Consider the following 21,565-nt stretch of genomic DNA (forward strand, 5'->3'; position numbering starts at 1 on the left):
TCCACGACAGCCTTTTTATTTTTTCTGCCTTCCTCCTCCTGCCTTGTGCAATCACAGCAGATTTGGGCAGACCCCCCAGGGGGTCCATAAGCCCACCTCAGCTCTCACAGAATCACACAGAATCGGTTAGCTGGAAGGGACCACAGCAGCTCATCTGGCCCAACCTCCCAGCTCAAGCTGGGTCATCCCAGAGCACATGGCACAGGATTGTGTCCAGACAGTTCTGGAATATCTCCAGTAGACTCCACAACTTCTCTGAGCAATCTGTTCCAGTGCCTGGTCACCCGCATAGTAAAGAAGTTCTTCTTTACTTCAGGTGGAACTTCCCGTGCATCAGTTTCTGTCCATTGCCTCTTGTCCTATTGCTTGGCACCACCGAGCAGAGCCTGGCTCCATCCTCTTGACACCTCCCTTCAGATACTTATAGACATTAATGAGGTCCCCTCTCAGTCGTCTCTTTGTAAAGCCGAACAGGCCCATGTCTCTCAGTCTTTCCTCGTGAGATACTCCAGTCCCCCTGATCATCTCTGTTGCCCTCCTCTGGACCCGCTCCAGGGGCTCCACGTCTCTCTCGTACGAACTGGACACACTCTCCCTCCAGCCTTGCGCTCCCCACACCCATGTTCCCCGTTCACGGCACCAACACCGGGGCCCGTTCCCGCCCCACCCAGACCCTGCAGCGGCGGCTCTCCCCACGGCTCGCAGGTTTAACCGGACCCGGACCCGCCCGGACCCGCCCGACCACCGCCCCCGCCCCCGCCCCGTGCGCGCTCCCGCTGCCGCGGGGGGCCCCGCCCGTTCCGGCGGTGCGCGCGCACCCGCCCCGCCCCGCTTCCGCCGAGCGGCCGCGCTTGCAGCGTCATCCCGGGGGCTGGTTTGAATGAGACCCCGAGCGGGGCCGGGACCCGCCGCCGACACCGCCCGCCCGCTGCCTCCCACCCCGACAGCACCGCTTCCCGCCACGCTTCCTCTTTCCCTTCCCGCCCGCCCGGGACACGCCGCTCCGCCATGCCGCTCTTCTCAGGTGAGCGCGGCCCCGCCGCCCCGCGCACTCCCGGCGGGCCCTTCCCGGGCGGGAGCGGGAGCGGGCGGTGCCGCCCAGGGGCAGCGGGAGCGGGAGGCGCCGCACACGTGAGCGCCGACCCCGGCACACGGGCCGGCGGCGGGAGCGCCGCGGCAGGCGCGGCCCGGCCGGGGAGCAGGGCGGGAGGGAGGGAGTGCTGGCCTGGCCCTGTGGGTGTCCGGGAGGGAGGAATGGAGAGCGAGTGTCTCACGCGTCCCGCGGGTCTCGGCACTGCCCTGTCTCGGCTTGTTTGGATTTTCTGCTAAAAGAGAAGTGATGCTGCCCGTCAGGTGAGCCAGAGTTCTGCATCCGTGCCTCCGAATTTATTTAGGTGCGTCTGCCTCTGCTCTTTTAAATCCATTATATCCTAGGTAAAACTGGACGAATCACAAACTCAGATAGGTTGGAAAAGACCTCTGAGATCATCGAGTCCAACCTGTGATGGATCACCACCTTGTCAACTAGACCATGGTGCTAAGTGCCACATCCAGTCTTTCCTTAAACACCTCCACGGATGGTGACTCCACCACCTCCCTGGGTAGTGCATTCCAGTAGATAATCACCCCTTCTATAGAGAAATTCTTCCCAATGTCCAACCTAAACCTTAAGTTAAAGCTTACTTAAATTGTACTGCGTTCCACTTACCCTCCTTGCTGTGAGGCAAAGTTTCTATGGAAGACTGCAAGAGCCAAACCTCCAGTGACACTTCCTTGCTTATATCTCACAGGTCTGGCCTATTGGGGGTTTTTAGTTTTTTAAGTTGTAGGTGACATCAGTACACAGTTTCTCCACTATTTTAATTGTGGTTGTCAAACTGGGATGCTTATGTCAGTGTAACAGAACTTTTCCTGAACTCATCCACATTTTGTGGAGTCTTCCTCACTGGAGATATTCAAGAACTGTCTGGACATAATCCTGTACCATGTGCTCTAGGACAACCCTGCTTAAGCAGGGAGATTGGACCAGATGACCCACTGTAGTTCCTTCTGACCTGACCCATTCTGTGATCTGTGTGAGCTGTGTTTTCTGATCAGTGGGGAAAATACGTCCTTCCTTTTTCTTACTTTACATTATTTTCAAATTAACAAATTTCTCTTTTGTTTTGGATGAAGTCTTGGTTGCGTTCTTTCAAGAGAAGACACTCACGCTTTTCAGTTCCTCCTCTTGAGTGCTGAGTTGTCAAAACCAGTGACACTACAGATTAATAATTGCTAACTCTTCTGCATATTTAGCAGTGGATGCATGACTGTTCAAAAATTCAAAACCCAAAAGTCTGTGCAGCTGACTTGTTCAGTGACTGAGTGGGTTGTCTTCCTGGAAAATGGGGAAAACTGTGTGCTTGGTAGGTCTTAAATATGCAAAATAATAAATGTGTTTAAAAAAACCCAGAAGGTTGAGCAAATCAGAAGGTACTTTCTGCTAGAAGTACTGAAAAGTCAGTCATTTGAGTTGCTTTGTAGACTAATTTAGTCTTAGCTAATTTAGACTTACTTGTGATTATTCTGTCGTATTACCCATCACAAGCACTGCATACATCTGAAATCTGAACCTTTTTGGAAGGGTTTTTTTAAATTATGACTTCTAAGAGTTTTGTGTTTAAAAAATAAAACCAAAACACAGGTAGAAGAAGGTGGCTTTCCTAAACTCTGATATTTCAGCCATTTACTGTGCGTGTAGAATATTACTGCCTGCTGTATTTTACAGATTTTCAGCGAACCTTCAGCTTGCTGAAGAAGCCTTGTGTACCTGTGATAGTGATAGGAAGTGGTCATAGATGTTCATTAGAAACACACGGCTTATTCCAGGCACTTTTTTGTCTGCTCTTGGTCGGTAATAACTTCCCTAAAATGAAGTTAATATTCCATTGTGCCACTCTGCTTGATGTTTCTGCTTGTGATCCCCTTTCCAGCATCAAGAATTATGCTTTGTGTAACCAAATTTCACTTCACGTCTTAATTCCCATCCTGCACCTTTCCTGGGATCAGTAGCCTTGCTTTTAAAGAACATTGTATTGTTTTCCGCTGAAGGAGAACGCAAATGCTATGAAAAACTGAACTGGAACTGCACCCCTGAACTTCTTTCAGAAAGTCCATTTGTTTGCAATGAGCAGTACCAAGAGAATGGGAGGGTTGGTTCCAAACTGCTTTTGTGAAGACCTGCCTAAAGGATTTCCGATGCTGTTATACACATTCATTTCTTGCAAAGTTTCTCAATATGTATGTTGCTTACAATGGTTTTGTAGGATATATTTAGATTTGTTGGAAGTAGTATGTTCTGATGCCTGGGGTGCCATATAAAAAGGTGTCCTTCAGCTTGGTTATTAACAGGTTTTAAGAGCTGAAAACTGAATGTTTTGAGACAGTGTAAAGTCTTGGTGATCTTGGTAATTACATTCCTATATATTAGGAAATAATCCAGTTTCAAAACATTTTGTTTGCAGTTAATGTGAAATGGGGAAAAGAGAAATTTGATGGCGTGGAGCTGAACACTGACGAACCTCCAATGGTCTTCAAAGCCCAGCTATTTGCACTGACTGGAGTTCAGCCAGCTAGACAGAAGGTTATGGTTAAAGGAGGAACTCTGAAGGTAGAAATCCACGTTTTTTCTATTATTTCTAACTTTATTATGTGATAACACGAGCAATGACCATATTTCCAGGTGTTCCTCCAGAAGGTCTTTTGTTGTACCTGTTAAACTGATTGCACTTTTCTGAAATAATTGTGCACAATTTGTTGCCTACTGCTAGAAAATACTGGCAAAAGTTTGTAGCTAAATAGTTTTGAGATACACTGTTGTTTTAAAACACTTCTTTACTCTTTTATACCAAACACTGCTCTGCTTGGTGGTTTTCTTTTCCTGTTACTGTTTCATGTTCAGAATCCAAATGCAACTTTTTTCTTTTTAGCTTGTTTAACAAAAGTTTCTCTAGCACTTCTTTGCTGGAGACTTTCTGATGTAATGAGATAAAGTCAACTTTGCTTCAAAAACCTGTTTACATCTAAGCAGTGTTGAATAACAGATGAAGAATTTTATTGAAAAGATGACTGCTGCTTTTTATTTCAGTCAGACAAAATTGATGATGTGTAAAGGGTTAATGTTGTGTAATCTTGTCTGAAACACAGTTATATATTTAGAAATACATGATTAATATTAATGAAAATGCTTGCTTGTCTTTTGCTGCAAGATAATTAACTTGTCTTTTATTTTATTTCACAGGATGATGACTGGGGGAACCTAAAAATAAAGAATGTAAGTTCTCAGCAGTAACTAAATTTTACTGGTTTGATTTTTATTTTGGCGTTTAAAGAAAGACTTAAAAGTGCTTGCTGTTTCTCTTTGAATGGGTAGCGCTTTCTTAAAAATCACATCTTGATGAAAAATAATTTTACAGGTGTCATACCTAAGGATGCTTACACTGATTTGTAAAAAACCTTTCTTTGGCATCAGTAGGGAAATCGCACCATCTTTTTTGAAGCACTTGGGAGCATGTATTTCTTTCTTTTTTACAAGAAATGCTCTGGGTCTGAGCAGTGGTCCTTCTGTGTAGTCCATCTGTGACCATAAAAATAAGTGATGTTATGTAGAGAGAGCTTGTGAACCTGGGCACTGTCTGTGGATCGTTGTGCTCATTTGTCCCCAGTGTGGACAACCTCTGTTGGGAATGCTGAAGTTACAGGTCTTTCTATGTCCTTTTATACCATCCTCCTGAGATTTGTTCTCCTGTACTAAATAGCTGCTGTTTATAAACAAAGCCATTAGTAATCTTAATTCATACCTTTGGCTAGTTCAAAAAGAAAACAAAAAGTGAATGTATTTTTGCTGCTTACCTATATAATGTTGCACTAAGGAATCCCACAAGTTTTTGTTTGGTTTTTTTTTTTTTTTAGTCATTTTCGTTTCTGTACATATCTTGTAACATTTTGGAACATCTGTTACAGGTTTTGCTCCAGTTCTTCACTGAGCAGATTGACTTAGGTAGCATTACTCTTACCCTTGTAACTAGTTCGCAGTTATCCGTTAGCAACCTGTAGATGCAGCTATTGTAGCAAAGTCATTCACCAAAAAACCCAGTAATATTCTTGTCCTTTTCTGCATACTGTTGTGCTAATAGCTGCCTTTATTAATTTTAATAATATTATATAAAAGTTCTAGGGATTTATTTGCACTGTCAAAGCAGTTTCTTTTCATTCTGTTGTTCATTCTCTTCCTTAGCACTATATTTTTTTCAAGGCCCCAGATAGTAATTTTCTCCTCCTTTGATAGATCTTATTGTGTAGATGTACTCCTATTGAATGCTAAAAGACTCCTTTTCCTTATGCTAGTTCAGCAAGCATGGTAACTTGATTGCTGCTTTTTTCCCCCCCTTAAATATTGGTCCTCATGCCTAAACTGATGGGGTAATTTAGGTTATTTTTTACTTTCCAATTAGTTTAATGACCTCAGAACTTGCCAGGCCAAAAGATGGCACCTCCCTTTCCTGCTTGCTTTTCAGGTGAAAAAAAAACCATCTGAACTCAAAGCTGTGGTCCTCATTATTACCCGCATCTGTCTGAAATGTCTCCTCAGATTCCAAGTGAAGGATGAGGGACCTTTTTGTTGTTGTTTAGAGAATTCTGAGTTTGAGAACTGGAGACAGTTGATTGAAGCTCAAGTGTTGCAGCTTCTTTCAAAGCAGAATTTAGTTGCTCAGTTACCCTTGGTAATTTGTAAGGCTTAAAGGAAGGAGGAATATTTGCACTCAAGTGTTGAAGGTGGTCCATCCCGAGTGATCCATCAGGAAGGGAGCTTCTCTGAGCACTTCATGTTGGGGTGTTCCATGAATGTTTAGTCCCAGTTGGCATTCCGCGTTGTCAGCTGTTGGCAAGCTCACTAGATGTTTCAGTGGAAACATCTAGCATGGATAATGCTGTGGAAGTGTTCTCAATAAGTATTTTCTAGATAAGAGGAAGTTAAGGTATACCCTTAAATCACAATAGTGCGGTATTGGTTCTGTAAACCAAGAGGAAGGTTGTGTTTATTCTCGGGGAAATAGCTAAAATATGTTAAGAGTTTAATGATTTTTTTTAACTGGAAATAACTGTCCTTAAATATTTATTGCTATTTTCACTGTGTTTCAAGGGGATGACCTTACTGATGATGGGTTCTGCAGATGCACTTCCAGAAGAGCCAATCGCTCGACCTGTCTTTGTAGAAGACATGACAGAGGAGCAGTTGGCTTCAGCTGTAAGCATATTTCAAACTTTGGTTTCTTGTAAACCTCAGAGTAATGGCAAGTTTTTAAATACTTGCAGTTGCTTAAAACTGGATTTTAAAACTGTAATGTGTGTTTACCATCTTCTCCAAGAAACGCAAATTTACATTGATGACCCAACTTGAAGCAGTGAGGAGAAGTCTGGGATTTAATTTAAAAGTCATATAATTAGTGCTGTTTTTTCTTTGAGCAGGCAGCTTAGTAGATTTTCTAAAAATAGCATTGCTAATGTTTTTAAAGACAAAATTGTATTGCCCTTGCTGTATTAGTGTCCTGAACTTTGTCTGAACAAGGGCTCTTAGATATGCGAAATTGTTTCCTGCCTCTTTCATAGCTGTGGAGGGAAACCAGTGTTTGTCTGGTGTAGGGTGTGTTTGGGGTTTTGTATTTCTGTTAGTAGTATTAAGTCAACTTTTCTTTGTGAAAAATGAAAGTAAGTTTGCCATTAGTAGAACAGATTTTATGTCTTGCTTTATTGGAGTAAATTCTGAAAGAGCATAATTAATCTATTATTTTTTAATGAAGCAACTTCTGAGTTGTTTTCATTTTTACCATTTGAAAGACTTCATTTTCTCATCAGTCATTTGAACTGGGAGCTCTTTGTCACACTTAACAGTTGCATGACTGTTGTCAACTGCACCTGCAGAATGGGAATACTTTTATGCATGTCTGTATGAAAAAGGATCTGTAGTTTAGGATTGTGTTTGTGCTTCAGTATTTAGTGCCTTCCAGGCTGCCTGCAGGTGAAGGATATTTATGTATTTTTGAGATTAACCCCGTACACAGACTGAGATAACTGAGAGGCAAGCAAGGAGATGATTCAGTGTCAGATAACATTTTGAAAAAGTTAGTCTCAATGCATTTCTCTGATTGAAATTTTGTAATACATCAGAATTCAGTTGTCTGTACTGCATGTGTTCAATAATGGAATACACAGCTAAATGTGTATTCAAATATTTAATTGGTATTGGTATGCAGTACTACTTCAGTTTCATTGAACTATATGATTTTCCCTGACAACTACCTAAGCATTCAGGATTAAAAAGAAAAAGAAATAAAAATGCTATTACATGGTAATTTATAGTTGTTTCTGAAACTGGTTAGTTTAATTATTAGTTGGCCTTCACGTTTGTCAAATTCACAAGTTGTCTGAAAAGATCAGATTAATGATCTGTTGTAGACTTCTGAAGAGGAATTTAAATAATGCTTTTGTTTCAGACTACAAACTCCATCACTTTCAGAGTTTTACTGAAAACTGATTTTAATTAAAACACCAGTGTTTTGTGCAAATGTATTCATGTGGAACTTTCCTGGAAATAGAACTTTAAGGTCAAAACTTGAATGAGATTATAATTGAACTTTCTGAATGACTGCTTGCTTGAAGAATATGTTCATTAAACTAAACATGCACAGGAAAGAAAACCAAAGCATTCCTGAATGTCCCCTAAAAACAGCAAATGGTGAAATGATTAATATAATCATAAAATGCATCTGGAAAACTTCATAAAATTTGATGGAATATTCCATGTTTTATGCATCTCTGATAGCTCCTCTTCTTAGAAGTTGATGTAACATTACAGCGTTTATAATAAATGGTTGCACATCTCTCTGGCCTTTAAGCACCCTTGTGAATTTTTTGGTAGATGGAATTGCCATGTGGATTGACAAACCTTGGCAACACTTGCTACATGAATGCTACGGTTCAGTGTATCCGCTCAGTGCCAGAAGTGAAAGAGGCCCTTAAAAGGTAGGATTCAGGACAAAAATACCACGACTAAAATGTTTTGTTTAGCTTATGAAATAAGATATTTTGTGGAACTGCTATCTTAATACTGGTATGGATTATCATAACAATCTGTTACTCTTAAAAAGTATTCACGGTTAACATAATGATTGAAAGTTTATCCTATGGCTGTGTTAGTCTGTACTTTATTAAAGAACTTACGGCTGTGTATTTCTTGGAACTGGCTTTTAGTAGAGAGAACGTGTTTTGCCTAGCTGGAAAGTGCTTCCTATCAAGACTTGTTTAAAATGCTAAAACAAGCTACTGAACTCCTGACCCTGTTTTTTGGTTAGTTTTTATGGTCTTGTTCTGTATAGAAGAATCATATGGGAGTCCAGTTCCTTTGAGGAATATTTCCTTCAATGTCTTTATTGTACAATGTGTTTTCAGGTGCGAAATTCTGATGTTACTGACATTTGCTACTTGGAGGTACAGCAGGAAGTTCTCAGATAGGACCATAGGTGTTATTGTGGTAGCAAACTGGAATATGCCAGAGTCATGTGGATGTCTAGGAAACAGAAGACATACCTTTATGGAATTTTGTTTCATTTTCTAATTTGTTCTGATTGTAGGATAACTTTTCTGATTTTTGTTTGTTTGTTTTTGTTATTCTGGACTGAAATGTGAAAATGGCCAGTGTAGGTTTTGTTTGTTTTTTTTTTTTTCTTGTAAGGGATCTGCAAGAAACTCGAAAATTATGAATATCAGAGGAAAAAAGAATAACTGGTAATGTGAGCCTGAATTTGTCCTCCTGATGAATTGTAATGAGAAAACAATCAGTATTTTAAAAAAGTGAGAATTAGGTAGAGCATTACCATCTTAGGGTTAACTTAATTCCTTTAAAACACACTGCTTTCTTGGTTCCATGGTACCCAGCTGGATATTCTGGATTACTGTAAACACTGGTTATTTAAGTAGTTTTAAATTTTTCTTCATTCTGTTAGCAGGTGAACCTTAATTATTTAGCCCTGAGGACTATTTGTGAATTACAGAAACTTAGTTTTAAAGGTTTTTATTGTTTATCAGTGTTGCTATTTCAGGAAAGTCTGTTTATTTCCATGCGAAGGACTCTTGAGTTGCTGCGCTGAATTTGACAGATTTAACATTCCAAATGGCAAAATGTAGCCTGTGAAACTGGCAGAGTGCAGTACAAGATGTGGCTGTATTGTCTGTGGGAAGTTAGGTTCACACTCAGATTCAAGCTCTGTTTTTCCTGGAGATTTAGCCTTTATTTGGTCTTCTCTGCTTGACGACAGCATGGAAAGCTGTAGGGTATATGGCAGTAGGAGAGGAGTGAAAGGGCTCACGTGGGAAAGCTTAATGTTACAACTTTGTTTCTCACCACCTGCTCCAGTGGTCTCCATGTTTTGTAGCATGTCAGGGAAAGTTTCCTGCTCGTCATCTACTGATTGTCAGAATTTTAAAAATGCAGTCTGAGATTGGAGCATGTGTGAGACCCTCCTTTCACTTAACAGCGTATATGCTTTGAGGAGTCGATCTGTTTCTCATCCAGCTGCTAAATTAAGACTTCTTTCAAAGAAGAGTGGTAAGTTCTAGTAATGTAGGTGGACTCCCATACCTCTTCAATGTAGGAAATATCTCCCCAAGGAAACATTGCACCTCTCAGTGTTTTGCCTCTGCTCTGCAGGGAGGAAGCAAGCCTGCCTTCCATCTCTGTGCGTTGTATCTGCCATCTATCCTCAAAAGTGTCTTTTTTCCATGTATCTGAAGGATACATGTTTCAGAAATAGGGTAGCTTTTATTTAGACTTCTTATTTTTAAAGAAACTGAGAAATCAAGTCTTTAAGGCAAATGGATTAGGGAAGTAGCAGTGATGTATCCAGACTTCTTGGTCTGCCTTTATTTATCGTCTGAAGGATGCCAGTTTTCCTTTGCTTCCATGCAGTGCTTGCAAAATATCTGAGACTTTGAGGTGAATGTGAGTAAATCTTACCTTCAGTTACTTCTGGTTTGGTGATTGATTTCCTTTGATATATTTAAATAAATCTAGCAGCTGCCTGCTTCGTGATCTAAAAACCCAACTGCTCTTCTTAGTTGTGTTTAATTGCATACAAATTATTTTTCTTCTCCTTTAGGTATGGTGGTGCCTTAAGAGCTTCAGGAGAAATGGCCTCTGCTCAGTACATTACTGCAGGTTAGTGTTTAGAGTAGAAAACAGGGTTTAAAGCTGGTGTATTATTTCCTGCTAACTGCAGATGAAATTTGCACTTAGAACCCTGTGTATTGTTCTTTGGTACATATGCCTTAGGAATTAAAGATCTGCTAGCACTGGAGGATTCATTTTGCCTTTAAGGGTTATTCTGCCCCTGCCTGCAAAGTGTGTATCTCTGCATATTGCCCAGCTGCACTGTGGGGAAAAGATATTCAAGTGTGGTCTAGGCTTAGATAGAAATAATCTGTATCTTTTAACCATTTCACATGTAGGCATAGAGTAATTGGAACTTAGTAAAGCAGACTCCATCCATCCATTGGTTGATTTGATCATTTTGTTTAGAAATATTTTAGTGTGCTGTTCTTTGTTCCACTTTAAGGTAGGCTAACGCCATACTCCTGGAACATGTATTTCATTGGTAGTTTTTAATATGATTTATTGGCTGAGCATTATTGTTAGGGTAGTAGCTGATGCCTTGTCAGTGGTCTTAGCCTTTACCCTAAAGATCCAGCTTTCATAACTGAAATGGAAAGTAGTGTCTTCAAAATGAGAGTTATTCTTTGTTGTGGTGATCTGGGTGCTCACAACATGGGAGCTCACGATGGCCCCGTATCTCAAGTTCTAACTAGAATTCTAGTTAGACCCCTTACACTTGAACAAGGGTACTACTTGTCCGCTTTTTCTTTTTTTACTCTATTTCATTGCCCCACTAAGATGCTGGGCCAGGACATTGGGATTTCTACCAGTCCATTTAAGGAAAAACAAAACAATATAAGGAAGGAAAGGTCCAGTTTGTGGGTATGCCTGCTGATCGAATTTTGGGGTGGTAAGTTCAATGGTTACTCTATACAGCCATGCCTGCCCCTCCCCTTTTAACTGCCTTTACTTCGTGTCCCTTGTTTTCTTTTAAGGTGACAGCTCTGCTTCTTAGTTGTTTTTTTTTTTAATAGTTTAAGTAATTTGTAGTTAATTCTTGGGTGCTGAGCTGTTCAGGAACTCCTGCATGACACTTGTGGCATTTTTTTTTAATTGCTGTGTCATATTAGTTACACTTTTATCAAGGTCAGTGAAGATACTTCTGAAAGAGAGGAAGCAACTGACCTTGGTTCCTTGTAATCTTGCCTTTGTTCACTTACTCGAGTACCATTCCTTAGTCTCTCCATTTGTAAATTAGTGACCATGCAGACTGTTGCCTACCTCACAGGGTTGTTGTGAGGATTAACAGGTCTCTGAAGTGACCTGTGGATTTAAAATGCTGTAGCCTGAGTAGATAAGACATAGGTGGTAGGGTGTGGAGCAAAAAAGAAAGCCATGTGTGTTGTCATGCAGTCAGTATCATTTGTTGGATTGCACATAGTTATGAGCTGTCTGCACATATGCATACACATACTTGTTTTCCTGAGTCTTAAGCATGAGTATTTCCTAGATATTTTAGTTGGGAAAAATAAAAGGTTTTTTCCCAGTAGTTGGTGAAACTTAAGTTACTCTAGAGGATGGATTGTGGATGCCTTCTGGTTTCTCTAAGTGTAGTCCTCTTGTTTCTCAAATGTGTTTCAAATTAAATCTTAATTGCTCAAAAAATTTATTTTATTTTATTTTTTGTTAGCAGCCAGGAAAGACAAGGCATTATGTGCTGAACTCTCAGAATTGTCATCTTTATGGTTGCAAAGTCATGCTCAGAAATGAGATCTTAGGTACACCTGTTATGCCACCTGGAAAACTTGATTCTACTTTGGAAAGATCAAATTGGACACTGTTAAATGATTTGTCTTTAAATGTTGTTGCTGGTTTACTATTCTTTTTGCACTTCCTGGCGTGTTTGAATTGGTTTTGCACTTCTCAAAGCATTCACTTACTTTTTCTTCAAGCTCTTAGAGACTTGTTTGATTCCATGGATAAAACTTCCTCCAGTATTCCACCTATCATTCTCCTGCAGTTTTTACATATGGCCTTCCCACAGTTTGCAGAGAAAGGTGATCAAGGCCAGTACCTTCAACAGGTAAAGACTGATTATTAGCTTATTGTTTAAAAATTCTATAGTATGTTGGAAGTTGGGAACAAGAATATAATATAATTTATCCCAGTAAAGTGTCTTTGTAGCATGGAAAAGTTGAACATAGTATCAATTGCTAGCTCTGAAAATGCATGGTGGAATTAGGGAGAAATTCTTACTTAAGGAATCCTTACAATATTTTTTTTAATAGAATAAAGGTTGATGGGTTTAATATTACTGAATCATAATGCTACTGGTCAGATGTAATGTTGTGTTCTCTTCCTAGGATGCCAATGAGTGCTGGGTGCAGATGATGAGGGTGCTACAGCAGAAGCTGGAAGGCATAGAAAGTGATACAGTTATGGAGGTAATTGTAGTCTTACTCTAACCAGCTAGGATTTTTAATATTTCACATGTTTTTTTGCCATGTATTATCTGTTAGTGAATTCTTTAACATGTAGTCCAATCAGTGAAATTGCTTTCTGATGTGTTTGGTCAGCATAATGCTACCTGCATCATGTCAGCCATGCTGTGGAGTGTACTAAAGGGATGCCTTCACTGTGGGCTTTGTAAGGCATGTGTTGGACCAAGCTGGTGGTGACATACTCACATGCATGGCAGCTGGCCCTGATAACCTGTGAATTCAGCACATAAGAACTTATCTCTGAAAAAAGTGTGCTACAGTTTTAACTTATACTATTTTAAACAGACAACTAACCAAATCAACCTGATCAAAAATTGCTTGAAGTTTTTTCCCCAAGATTTTACCAGACCAGCTCTCCTCTTTCTCTGTAAACTGTTGGCAGTGGCAAAAATCTGATAGACTACCCTGAAATTTAAGATAGATTTAAATGGGGGAGGGAGATGTGAGTTTTTGATTGAAACCTTGCTTGCTAATGTGCTTTGATGTGGTTTTTAGTAGCATGCTATAAGTACGTTGGTTTTGAAACCTTTATGCTGTGTAAAAAGATTGGCTGATTAGGAAAAAATGCACTTATAGAAAGATTAAGGAATAGGCTTTAAAGAATTTAAATAAATGGGGTTATTTTGTCTGTAGAGAAGACTGTATTTACATGCTATTTAAAGTTATATCATAAGAGAATTTGTTTTACAGACAGACTCTGGAGCTACAGCAGCGTCTTCTAAAAAGAAGAGTTTAATTGATCAATTCTTCAGCATTGAATTTGAAACAGCGTATCCTAAAGATTAAGGCAAGACACAATGAACAGCAATTTCACACTTAATCAGTTGAGTTCAGGGATGAAAAGCATTGTTCAGAGTAGTATAGAAAATTAAGGTGGGTGTTGTGGAAGAGGGGGAATGATGTCGTGCAGGAGTACACGGAAGTTGAAGTTAAGGTTGGATATACTTTGATAGAGAGGATGATGTGGGGAGGAAGAATGGTAATGGAAATTTACAGAAAAAAAACTCGTTGACTTTAAATAGCAGATTTCTTCCCCAGAGAAGATTGGCACTCGTCAAATTGGAGGATGCTGACATGTTTTATCCAAATAAAAGTGGTTATTGTCCTAAATAGGCCTTTTTTGGCTTGTAGGGGTGTGTTGCTGCTATACTTGTCGTACTAAACGTGCACAAAAGGTAGCGTGATTGATTTCTTAAGAAATAAATTAGATGTCCGCTCTTAGATGAGTAAGAAACAAATGCAGCTGACAACTTTGTAGTAGCTTCTTTACAGTAAGAACAAAAAGTATATGACCACATGGGGCACACATCTCACAGTAAGTATTACGCTTTTCCCACTTTTCCACCCCAAAATCCTGGCTGTCATGAAACCAAGCACCACTTTAGAAAGAATTACACTGTGCATTTCACTTGTCTGAAATAAGGAAGCATCCCCTTAGGTGAGGTGCTGTATCTCATAGCTTGGTAGTAATGAAGAATAAAGGCCTTTTTTAAGGTAAGAGTCACACATCTCTCTCCCTGTATCGTGATATTTGTTATCCTTGAAATAGCTGGAGTTGCAGAATATGTAGCTAAGAGTAATGATGCCTAAGCAGTAGCAAAAGGAAGAGGCTTGTTTGAAAAGGGGTGTTGCAAACCTCCAAAGTGTGATTGTGGCAACGTTTGTAGAATAGGTACAGTCAGAAAAATAGCTAGTTGGAAAGAGGTGGATGAGAGAAAAGGATAGGGGTAGAAGTATGAAAAGAGAGGACAGACAGAACAATTAGAAGAAAGTGTAGAAAACAATGAAAGAATGGGCTTCATTTCAGTGAAGAGGACAGATATAAAGCAGGGAAAGGAGGCTGTGCATGTTGAAAGAAAGGAGAAGTCTGACCAGCAACAGGAAGAGGAGAATTTTATTAATTATAAACAGCAATGGAGTATAATGTTGCTCTGTAACTTGGTGTTGGCAGCCAGTTGGTATGTTTTGTGTCATGGGGGTTGGATGGTGGGGTGGAGAAGAAAGAGCAAAGTGGGCCTCAGCTTAAATGGTGATCAAAGACTTATTTTACTTTGTTTGCTATGCTGTCTGCCTCAGATGCCCCTTGTCATTAGCCACGAAGGAACAGATTGGTTAGAAGGAAGGGCTCTTTCAAATCTTTTTTACACTAGTATCGATGCACAAGTACAGAAATCCCTTAAATTACTGTGCTGTTTTCACCAGACTAGTAGTTCAGCTCTTGGTGCATGATGGTTTTCCTTAATTTTGTGAAGCATGAAATGTACAGAAGCCGAAGAAGAGGAAGTAACTAAGGGAAAGGAGAATCTGCTTCAGCTTAGCTGTTTTATCAATCAAGAAGTGAAATATTTGTTTACAGGACTAAAACTGGTAAGCCATTGCAACTTTTATTTAATTGAAATTCTAGATGACCTCTGTTTTTAACCTGTGACTTGGAATTGATATCTGCTCTCCAAGCTTTACAAAGTTTCAAGAATCTTTTTGGTGTTCAGTGGGAAGCTGGCTGGGAAATGAATTGCATGTTAAATGTCAAGTAGACTTCAACAGAGCATTTTCTTGACCCTGACATGGTCTTCCCCATGCAGGTAACCAAGTGCAGAACAGTTTGCTGCTTCTTTGTTTAGCTGGCTTTCACTCTGAAACAGACTGAACAATATCATGATTTAAGTGTGCAGTAGTTGCTTCCCAAAAAATCGAAAAGTCAACTTTAAAGTAGTGTGGCACTTTGGTTGCTCAGATAAAAATAACCCAGATGATGGAACAATTAAACTTAAATTTGATTTTGTAGGAGGTGTTGTTTTTCGTGAGGCAGCATCATGTTTAAACTTTATTTAAGTAGAACTTCTTAAAGTAGTCTGTGCTTTATATGTATCTGTGTATATATATATATTTTGAAATTCTATGGGCTCTCCAAACATGGAGAGTCTGAAGTAGCAAGGAGAGGAGTACTTGTATAAGGTCAGGACAGTGATCTGGTTTGTACTTGACTGAAACCAAGTTGCATGGTTCTCAGAAAATCTTTGTATCTGCTTTTTCTTTTTCTTTTTTTTGACAGAATTTAGAAGAAAAAGTAAGATAAAATAGCAAATGCTCACAAATTAAAAGGATTATGAAAAAAGAAAACTTCACTTTTAGGCCAAAAAAGATCTAGAATTCTTATGCTGGATTGCCTGTAGCAGGAGAGTTGCAACACTAAGAACCAGGCTGGTCTTTCCCTGATTTTTATAAGGAGACACCAGTTGTCTCTGGTTGAGACACAGCTGAGAAATTTGCAAATATTCTCATCACAAGAAACTTCAGATTTTCTTTAGTTGTTACAACCATGACACAATACATTTGTAACCAAATCCAGATACAGTTCATAACCAAATCCTATTGTTCTATTCCCGTAGAGTAAAATTTTCTGCAGAGAGAAACTTAGTGTTGTCAGGGCTCAGGAATGAGCCTGGAGCTGAAGGAATGAATGGACATGGTCTTTTGGCCAAGGAATTTCAAAATCCTGCGTTTCATAATGGCTAATAGCAACACAAGAGACTGGCAGAACAAGATTTAGTTTATGGTTTGTTTACCTCCATTGTGCTTTTCTTTAAGCTGTGTTTTATGATGAACATGTATTACTTGTTTTTCTTTAAACAGCGTCTTCAGGAGGAAATCACCAAACTCTCTCCAACGCTGCAGAGAAATGCACTCTATATCAAATCTGTGAGTGGTACTTCTGTTTCTATCTGTAATTCCTTTAAATTTTGTCATTTTTCTGTCCCAAAACACAAAGTCATTGCTGCAACAACATGTGATTTATGTTTGTAAAGCATCTGAATATCCACTACCAAGAAACTTAAGACCAGTTGAAAATTATTTCTTTGAGTACAGTTCTATACAGAGCTTCAAAACAGGAGGCCTTGTTATATTCCTATGGGTTTGTGTACAATATGTTCCCATAATAAGTTGCAGTGCTTAAGATCTGTGAATATCAAAAGTAATAGCTTTTTCTAATTTGTTTTTTTGTAGTCCAAAATTAGTCGCTTGCCAGCATACCTGACTATTCAGATGGTCAGATTTTTTTACAAAGAAAAAGAATCTGTGAATGCCAAAGTTCTTAAGGTAAGTTTTTTACATATTAAAGTTTAAATCTTCTTTATACTTTTCTATGACTTTTTATTGTAAGTAGACAACTAGTACTTGAAGAGTATTTACTAAATTGTTTGCTTTTAAATTGCATTTAAAAATATTAACAAAGTAGCTTTGTCCCAGTTGTGATGGTGTGTGGCAAACTACACTATCAGACTGAGGGAGGAGGTGAGAGGCAGAAGTGAATTTGCCCCAGTGCTGTTAAGATGTCTTTTGGTGTCTTTTCACCAGTGGTTCAGAGGAGAATGTTTAATTAAGGAGAGGGCCATGCTTTCAGTTGTTGAGAATAAGTTGATGAGAAATGTCTATGCTGTCAAACACTTCCTGTCTTAGTTACTTTAATTGTTTGGCTTTCTGATGGACAAATACAGGAACCAGCTGCAAACAGGCAAATGTTCCAGTTTTGTTTTCTGTTGGCCTTGGCTGAGAGACCTCATAGGCTGCCTAGGGAGCATCATGATAGATGCTCCTTTCTTTCAAGAGGAGGAAAGGAAATAAAGATTGAATTTTAGAGGATTGTTTGGATAGCAAATACTGACATTTTTTGCAAGTGTACAGTCATTCTACATGCCTTTTTTTTTTCTTTACCCTCTGTAAGTATTTCTGTAGTGTAAAAGTAGGACAGTTAACAGTAAAGAATCTGATTTATTAATTATTAATGTATACTGAATGTAGTAATTTATTGTGGTTTGTTTGTACTGAATTAGACATTCTTCTGTGGTGGCATTGTAGCCCTTTAGGTAAGTACTGTAGAGCAGGTTGCCATAAATGTGAAGAGAGTTGCATTTAATTTGACTTATTGTTGTCTTCCCATGGGAGAATGCTTTAATGTGGAGTACCAAATTATGCTAGTAAGTCTTTATGCTCTTTACTTCCTAGGATGTTAAATTTCCTCTTATGTTGGATGTGTATGAGCTGTGTACGCCAGACCTTCAGGAAAAAATGGTTTCTTATCGATCAAAATTCAAAGATCTAGAAGACAAAAAAGTAAATCAACAGCCAAAGAATGTAAGTCTCCTGACATTGTAATTAAGTCATACACCTGAAATTGGGGTACTAATAAAACTAGAGAAAACTTGACATCCTTAAAGATATTATTTTCTTATGTGTTATCTTTGTATTGAGCTTTAGATCTCTTTATCATGCATCTTCATGAAAATACAAGATCTGCTTTGGTATAATTGCTTGATGAGAAATATAAATGCTGTAGACAGACAGCATGTATTTAACGTATTAAAATGTAGTGCTTCTGCTTACCAGGGCTATGCCTAAAGGTTTTCTGTGAATTACAAAAAATTATTCTCTTCAAATTTTACTGCTTGCTGGCTGGTCATTTTTGAAGTGCCGTGTAGGAAGCTGTTCCCTGCTCACCAGCTGGAAAGGGTTGTACAAGGGACTGCTACGTGTCTGACTGATAAAATTTAGAATATACGTACCACTGACCTTAAAATTAGTACTCTGAAAACTTGGTAAATGGTTTCATGTCCTATCCTACGTACATGTTCTAAAACTGACTTCTCTGTCTTGAGTGAAAAAAAAAAAGTGAATGAGCTAGAAGTGTAGTGCTTTAGCCGGTTTTTTTAAGTTTGCTAGTCTTTTCCTGGCTTAACTCCTGGCAAATTCATTTAAACATTTGGATAAGGCTTGCATCTCCTCTTGCACAGATGGGAGCAAGGAAAGAGTGTTTTTCTCAAACAAAAAGTATTGGCACTTAGAGTCTGTCTCTGGTATTTTTGTATTGGCACTTCTGCTGCCAGCAGGCCCCTAACAAGGAACCAATCTTCAGCTGCAGAATTGTTTCGTAAACAAACCCATAAATCTGGTGGCTGAACAGCGTAGGCAACACATGCTAAAATGGTTATATATTTGTTTTAAAACTGGTCTTGCTTAGATAAGGCTTTTGTATGTCCACCTAAAAAATACAGTAATGGCACTTGTTTCAAGTTGAACAAAAAATGTTTAGGCTTAGAAACATGTTTAAATCAATGCAGAGTTGGAATTTGATACAATTGTGCTAAAGCTTTTATTAAAACATTCCACATTAATTCAGCATATTCTGTTTTTTAGTCTAGTAAAAGTGATGGTGCACAGAAAGAAGTTAAATATGAACCATTTTCTTTTCCTGATGGTGAGTACAGGGAAGCAAATCTACTTTAAAGTAACTTTCTGTTTACTTGTGTTTAAGTGTGTCTGATGGTAGGAGTATTTTGGGAACCCTGGCTCCTTTTAATGCCTTTGAAAATTATTCTTCGGAAACTGACAGAAATTTAAGGAATGGAAAGATTAGATGAGCCAGAACGTTGAGATAGTCAAAGGCATAATTGCCATCCATCTGACAGGCTGGTGATAATAGAAGACATGCACATCAAAAGACATTTGCATGTAATGTGCAGTTGTTTTGCTCTCTGCCTTGTCAGTGGGTGGTAGAAAGTTGAAATCAAAACAAAAACTTCAACTGGACTTGTAGAAGTGTTGTGGTTGTGCTGGTGCTGCCTCAGTTTTGGGGGGCTTGGAGATTGAAGGCCCAAAATATTCACCTTTTGTATTACATCAGTAATGTTTATGGATATATGTTTTATTTAATGAGAACACACAACATCCTGTGTTTCCTGAGAGACTCTCCTGGCTGAGAGCTGCTGCTTTTAGTTCACAGGGGTTTTGTACTGTCCTGCACATGGGGTTTTACACAACTACAGTGCTGCAGCATGGTTATGTCTTGGGTCTGCAAGCTACTCAAAATTACCGCAGCTGTTCAACTAGGACTCGACATAACTTTTCCCCTCCCCTCTTCCCTCAGATATTGGTTCTAACAATTGCGGCTATTATGACCTGCAGGCAGTGCTAACACATCAAGGCAGATCAAGTTCCTCTGGGCATTATGTGTCTTGGGTTAAAAGGAAACAAGGTAAAAAAAATTAACAAATTGCAGCACTGTTAACCACCCTTCACAGCTCCTTTCATTCAAGGGGCTGTTCAGCAAGCTTAGATTTTATGTATAGATAATCCTCTTGTTTTTCTTGCAGATGAATGGATTAAATTTGATGATGACAAAGTCAGCATTGTTACACCTGAAGATATTTTGAGGTTATCTGGGGGTGGAGACTGGCATATAGCTTACGTTCTACTCTACGGGCCTCGCAGAATTGAAGTGGTTGAAGATGAAGCTGAACAGTAGTCTTCCGTTTTAGTCATTCTGCCTAGGTGTGAAATAAATGTTGATTACTGATCACTTCTTTAACCCCAGAGCTTTAGCAAGTGGATACATAATTTGTTCAAACCTTTTCATGTGAAGAGGGATATTGTTTTAAAACTGATCCATGTACCAATTAGTCACTACTGGACTGGACTGCCAATTGTGGTGGTGACAATACTTAAAATAGCTTTAATGTCTTGCAGAAGATAATTTTTTTTTTAAATGAGCCTGTCCTCCTTCTTCTCTAATGTCATCAAGTATTTATTACACACCTACTCTCACATTTGTTACTCTTGCATGGTTTATACCACAATTCAGTATCTGTCCATCCTTTGCCTTACCTGGCAGTTTTGTTAGGAAGGTAGAAGAGGAACCGTTGCCTTGTTGTGTAACTCAGTGCTGCTGCCTGTAGCCAACAGCTGTGGCTACAATCAAGTATTTGTCCAGCCTGACCTGCTGATTCAGTCTGTTCTGTTGCTGGCATCTCATGATTTCAAAATAAATTGTGATCAGCAATGTGTCTCCATTAAAAACACTTCCTGTCCTGGTAGTGTAGACAGTATGCGTTTGTTTTCACTTCTTGGGCCACCACTGATGAATGTCTCAAAGCAGTCAAGGAATAAAGCCACTTTTTTTTAAGCTGTAGGGATGCTTCTCCTGTCCTGTTACTCTTTACTCAGTAGATAAGTCCAGGGTGGTGGCTGCAAAACGACTTAGTTACTAAAGAAGTTCTTGTAAGTAAGCAAACTGTGAGTCAGTGTGACTGCAGTAAAAGAAACAGCCAACACTATCAAGAAAAGCACTATCAAGGCCATCACCACACTCACCCCTTGGTGTGGAGGTTCCCAGTTGTTGATGTGTCCCAGTCTCTTCTGGGACAGCTGGTCCATATTCATATGAAATACCTTCACTTTTGTTGGTATAGGGGTGAGTTTGCCTGTGCCTCACTTGCTAGGAGGGGGGCCCTCTTTTATCCTTCCCTGGGGACAGTGGCATCAGCTTTGGCCTTCACAGGTGGTTTCTCTGCCTTAAAATTGTGTTGCCGGTTGCTGCACTGCCACCTTCCCTGCACAGTGTCCCCTGGGAGCACACCAAAGGCCTCAGGGTATATTAAATCAATTGCATGGTACTTCAAGGCAAGCCCTGCCCAGTAAGGAAGCCCCAGTGGTTCTGTTCTTGTGTGCACTACAGAAACACTACAGACTTTTCCCCATGTTAAATGCTTGTTCTGGCTCCTGTTAAAGAAGAAGGAGGGATGGTGCCTGTGTGTGGTTGCTGCTTTGTGGAACTACATCCTCCCATTGTCACCCTCAGCTTTCCCACCTAGGAGGTGGCAGGCAGGCCCCACTGAAGAGCTGTCAGTCATCCCTGCACACCTCCACTCACAATATGTTCAAGTCCCTTAAACAAGTGAAACTGTTACATGTCGTAGCTTCTACTAAACTGTACCTGCAGCAGGAGGCAAGACTTGGGCTGTTATTTCCAATAACTCTTGTATCTTGGCCCCTACTAACCTTCACCACAGGACCCAGCATTCACATTACTAACACATTTAAATCC

General features: G+C 39.6%; 1 protein-coding gene across 1 annotated transcript; it reads left to right on the forward strand.

Annotated features, from left to right (window-relative positions):
* Nucleotides 1-854: 854 nt before the first annotated feature.
* USP14 (ubiquitin specific peptidase 14) lies at nucleotides 855-20,650 on the forward strand. Its single transcript, XM_027675651.1, has 16 exons — nucleotides 855-1,024; nucleotides 3,504-3,649; nucleotides 4,280-4,312; nucleotides 6,182-6,286; nucleotides 7,958-8,061; nucleotides 10,194-10,252; nucleotides 12,139-12,269; nucleotides 12,550-12,630; nucleotides 13,378-13,457; nucleotides 14,940-15,054; nucleotides 16,321-16,386; nucleotides 16,693-16,785; nucleotides 17,692-17,820; nucleotides 18,880-18,940; nucleotides 19,610-19,717; nucleotides 19,836-20,650. The coding sequence occupies exons 1-16, from the start codon at nucleotides 1,009-1,011 to the stop codon at nucleotides 19,985-19,987; spliced, it is 1,479 nt and encodes a 492-aa protein (XP_027531452.1). The 5' UTR covers nucleotides 855-1,008; the 3' UTR covers nucleotides 19,988-20,650.
* The last annotated feature ends 915 nt before the right edge of the window (nucleotides 20,651-21,565 follow it).

The sequence above is a fragment of the Neopelma chrysocephalum genome, unplaced genomic scaffold, assembly GCF_003984885.1.
Source record: "Neopelma chrysocephalum unplaced genomic scaffold, ASM398488v2 Primary Assembly neopelma1_22, whole genome shotgun sequence".
NCBI lineage: Eukaryota > Metazoa > Chordata > Aves > Passeriformes > Pipridae > Neopelma > Neopelma chrysocephalum.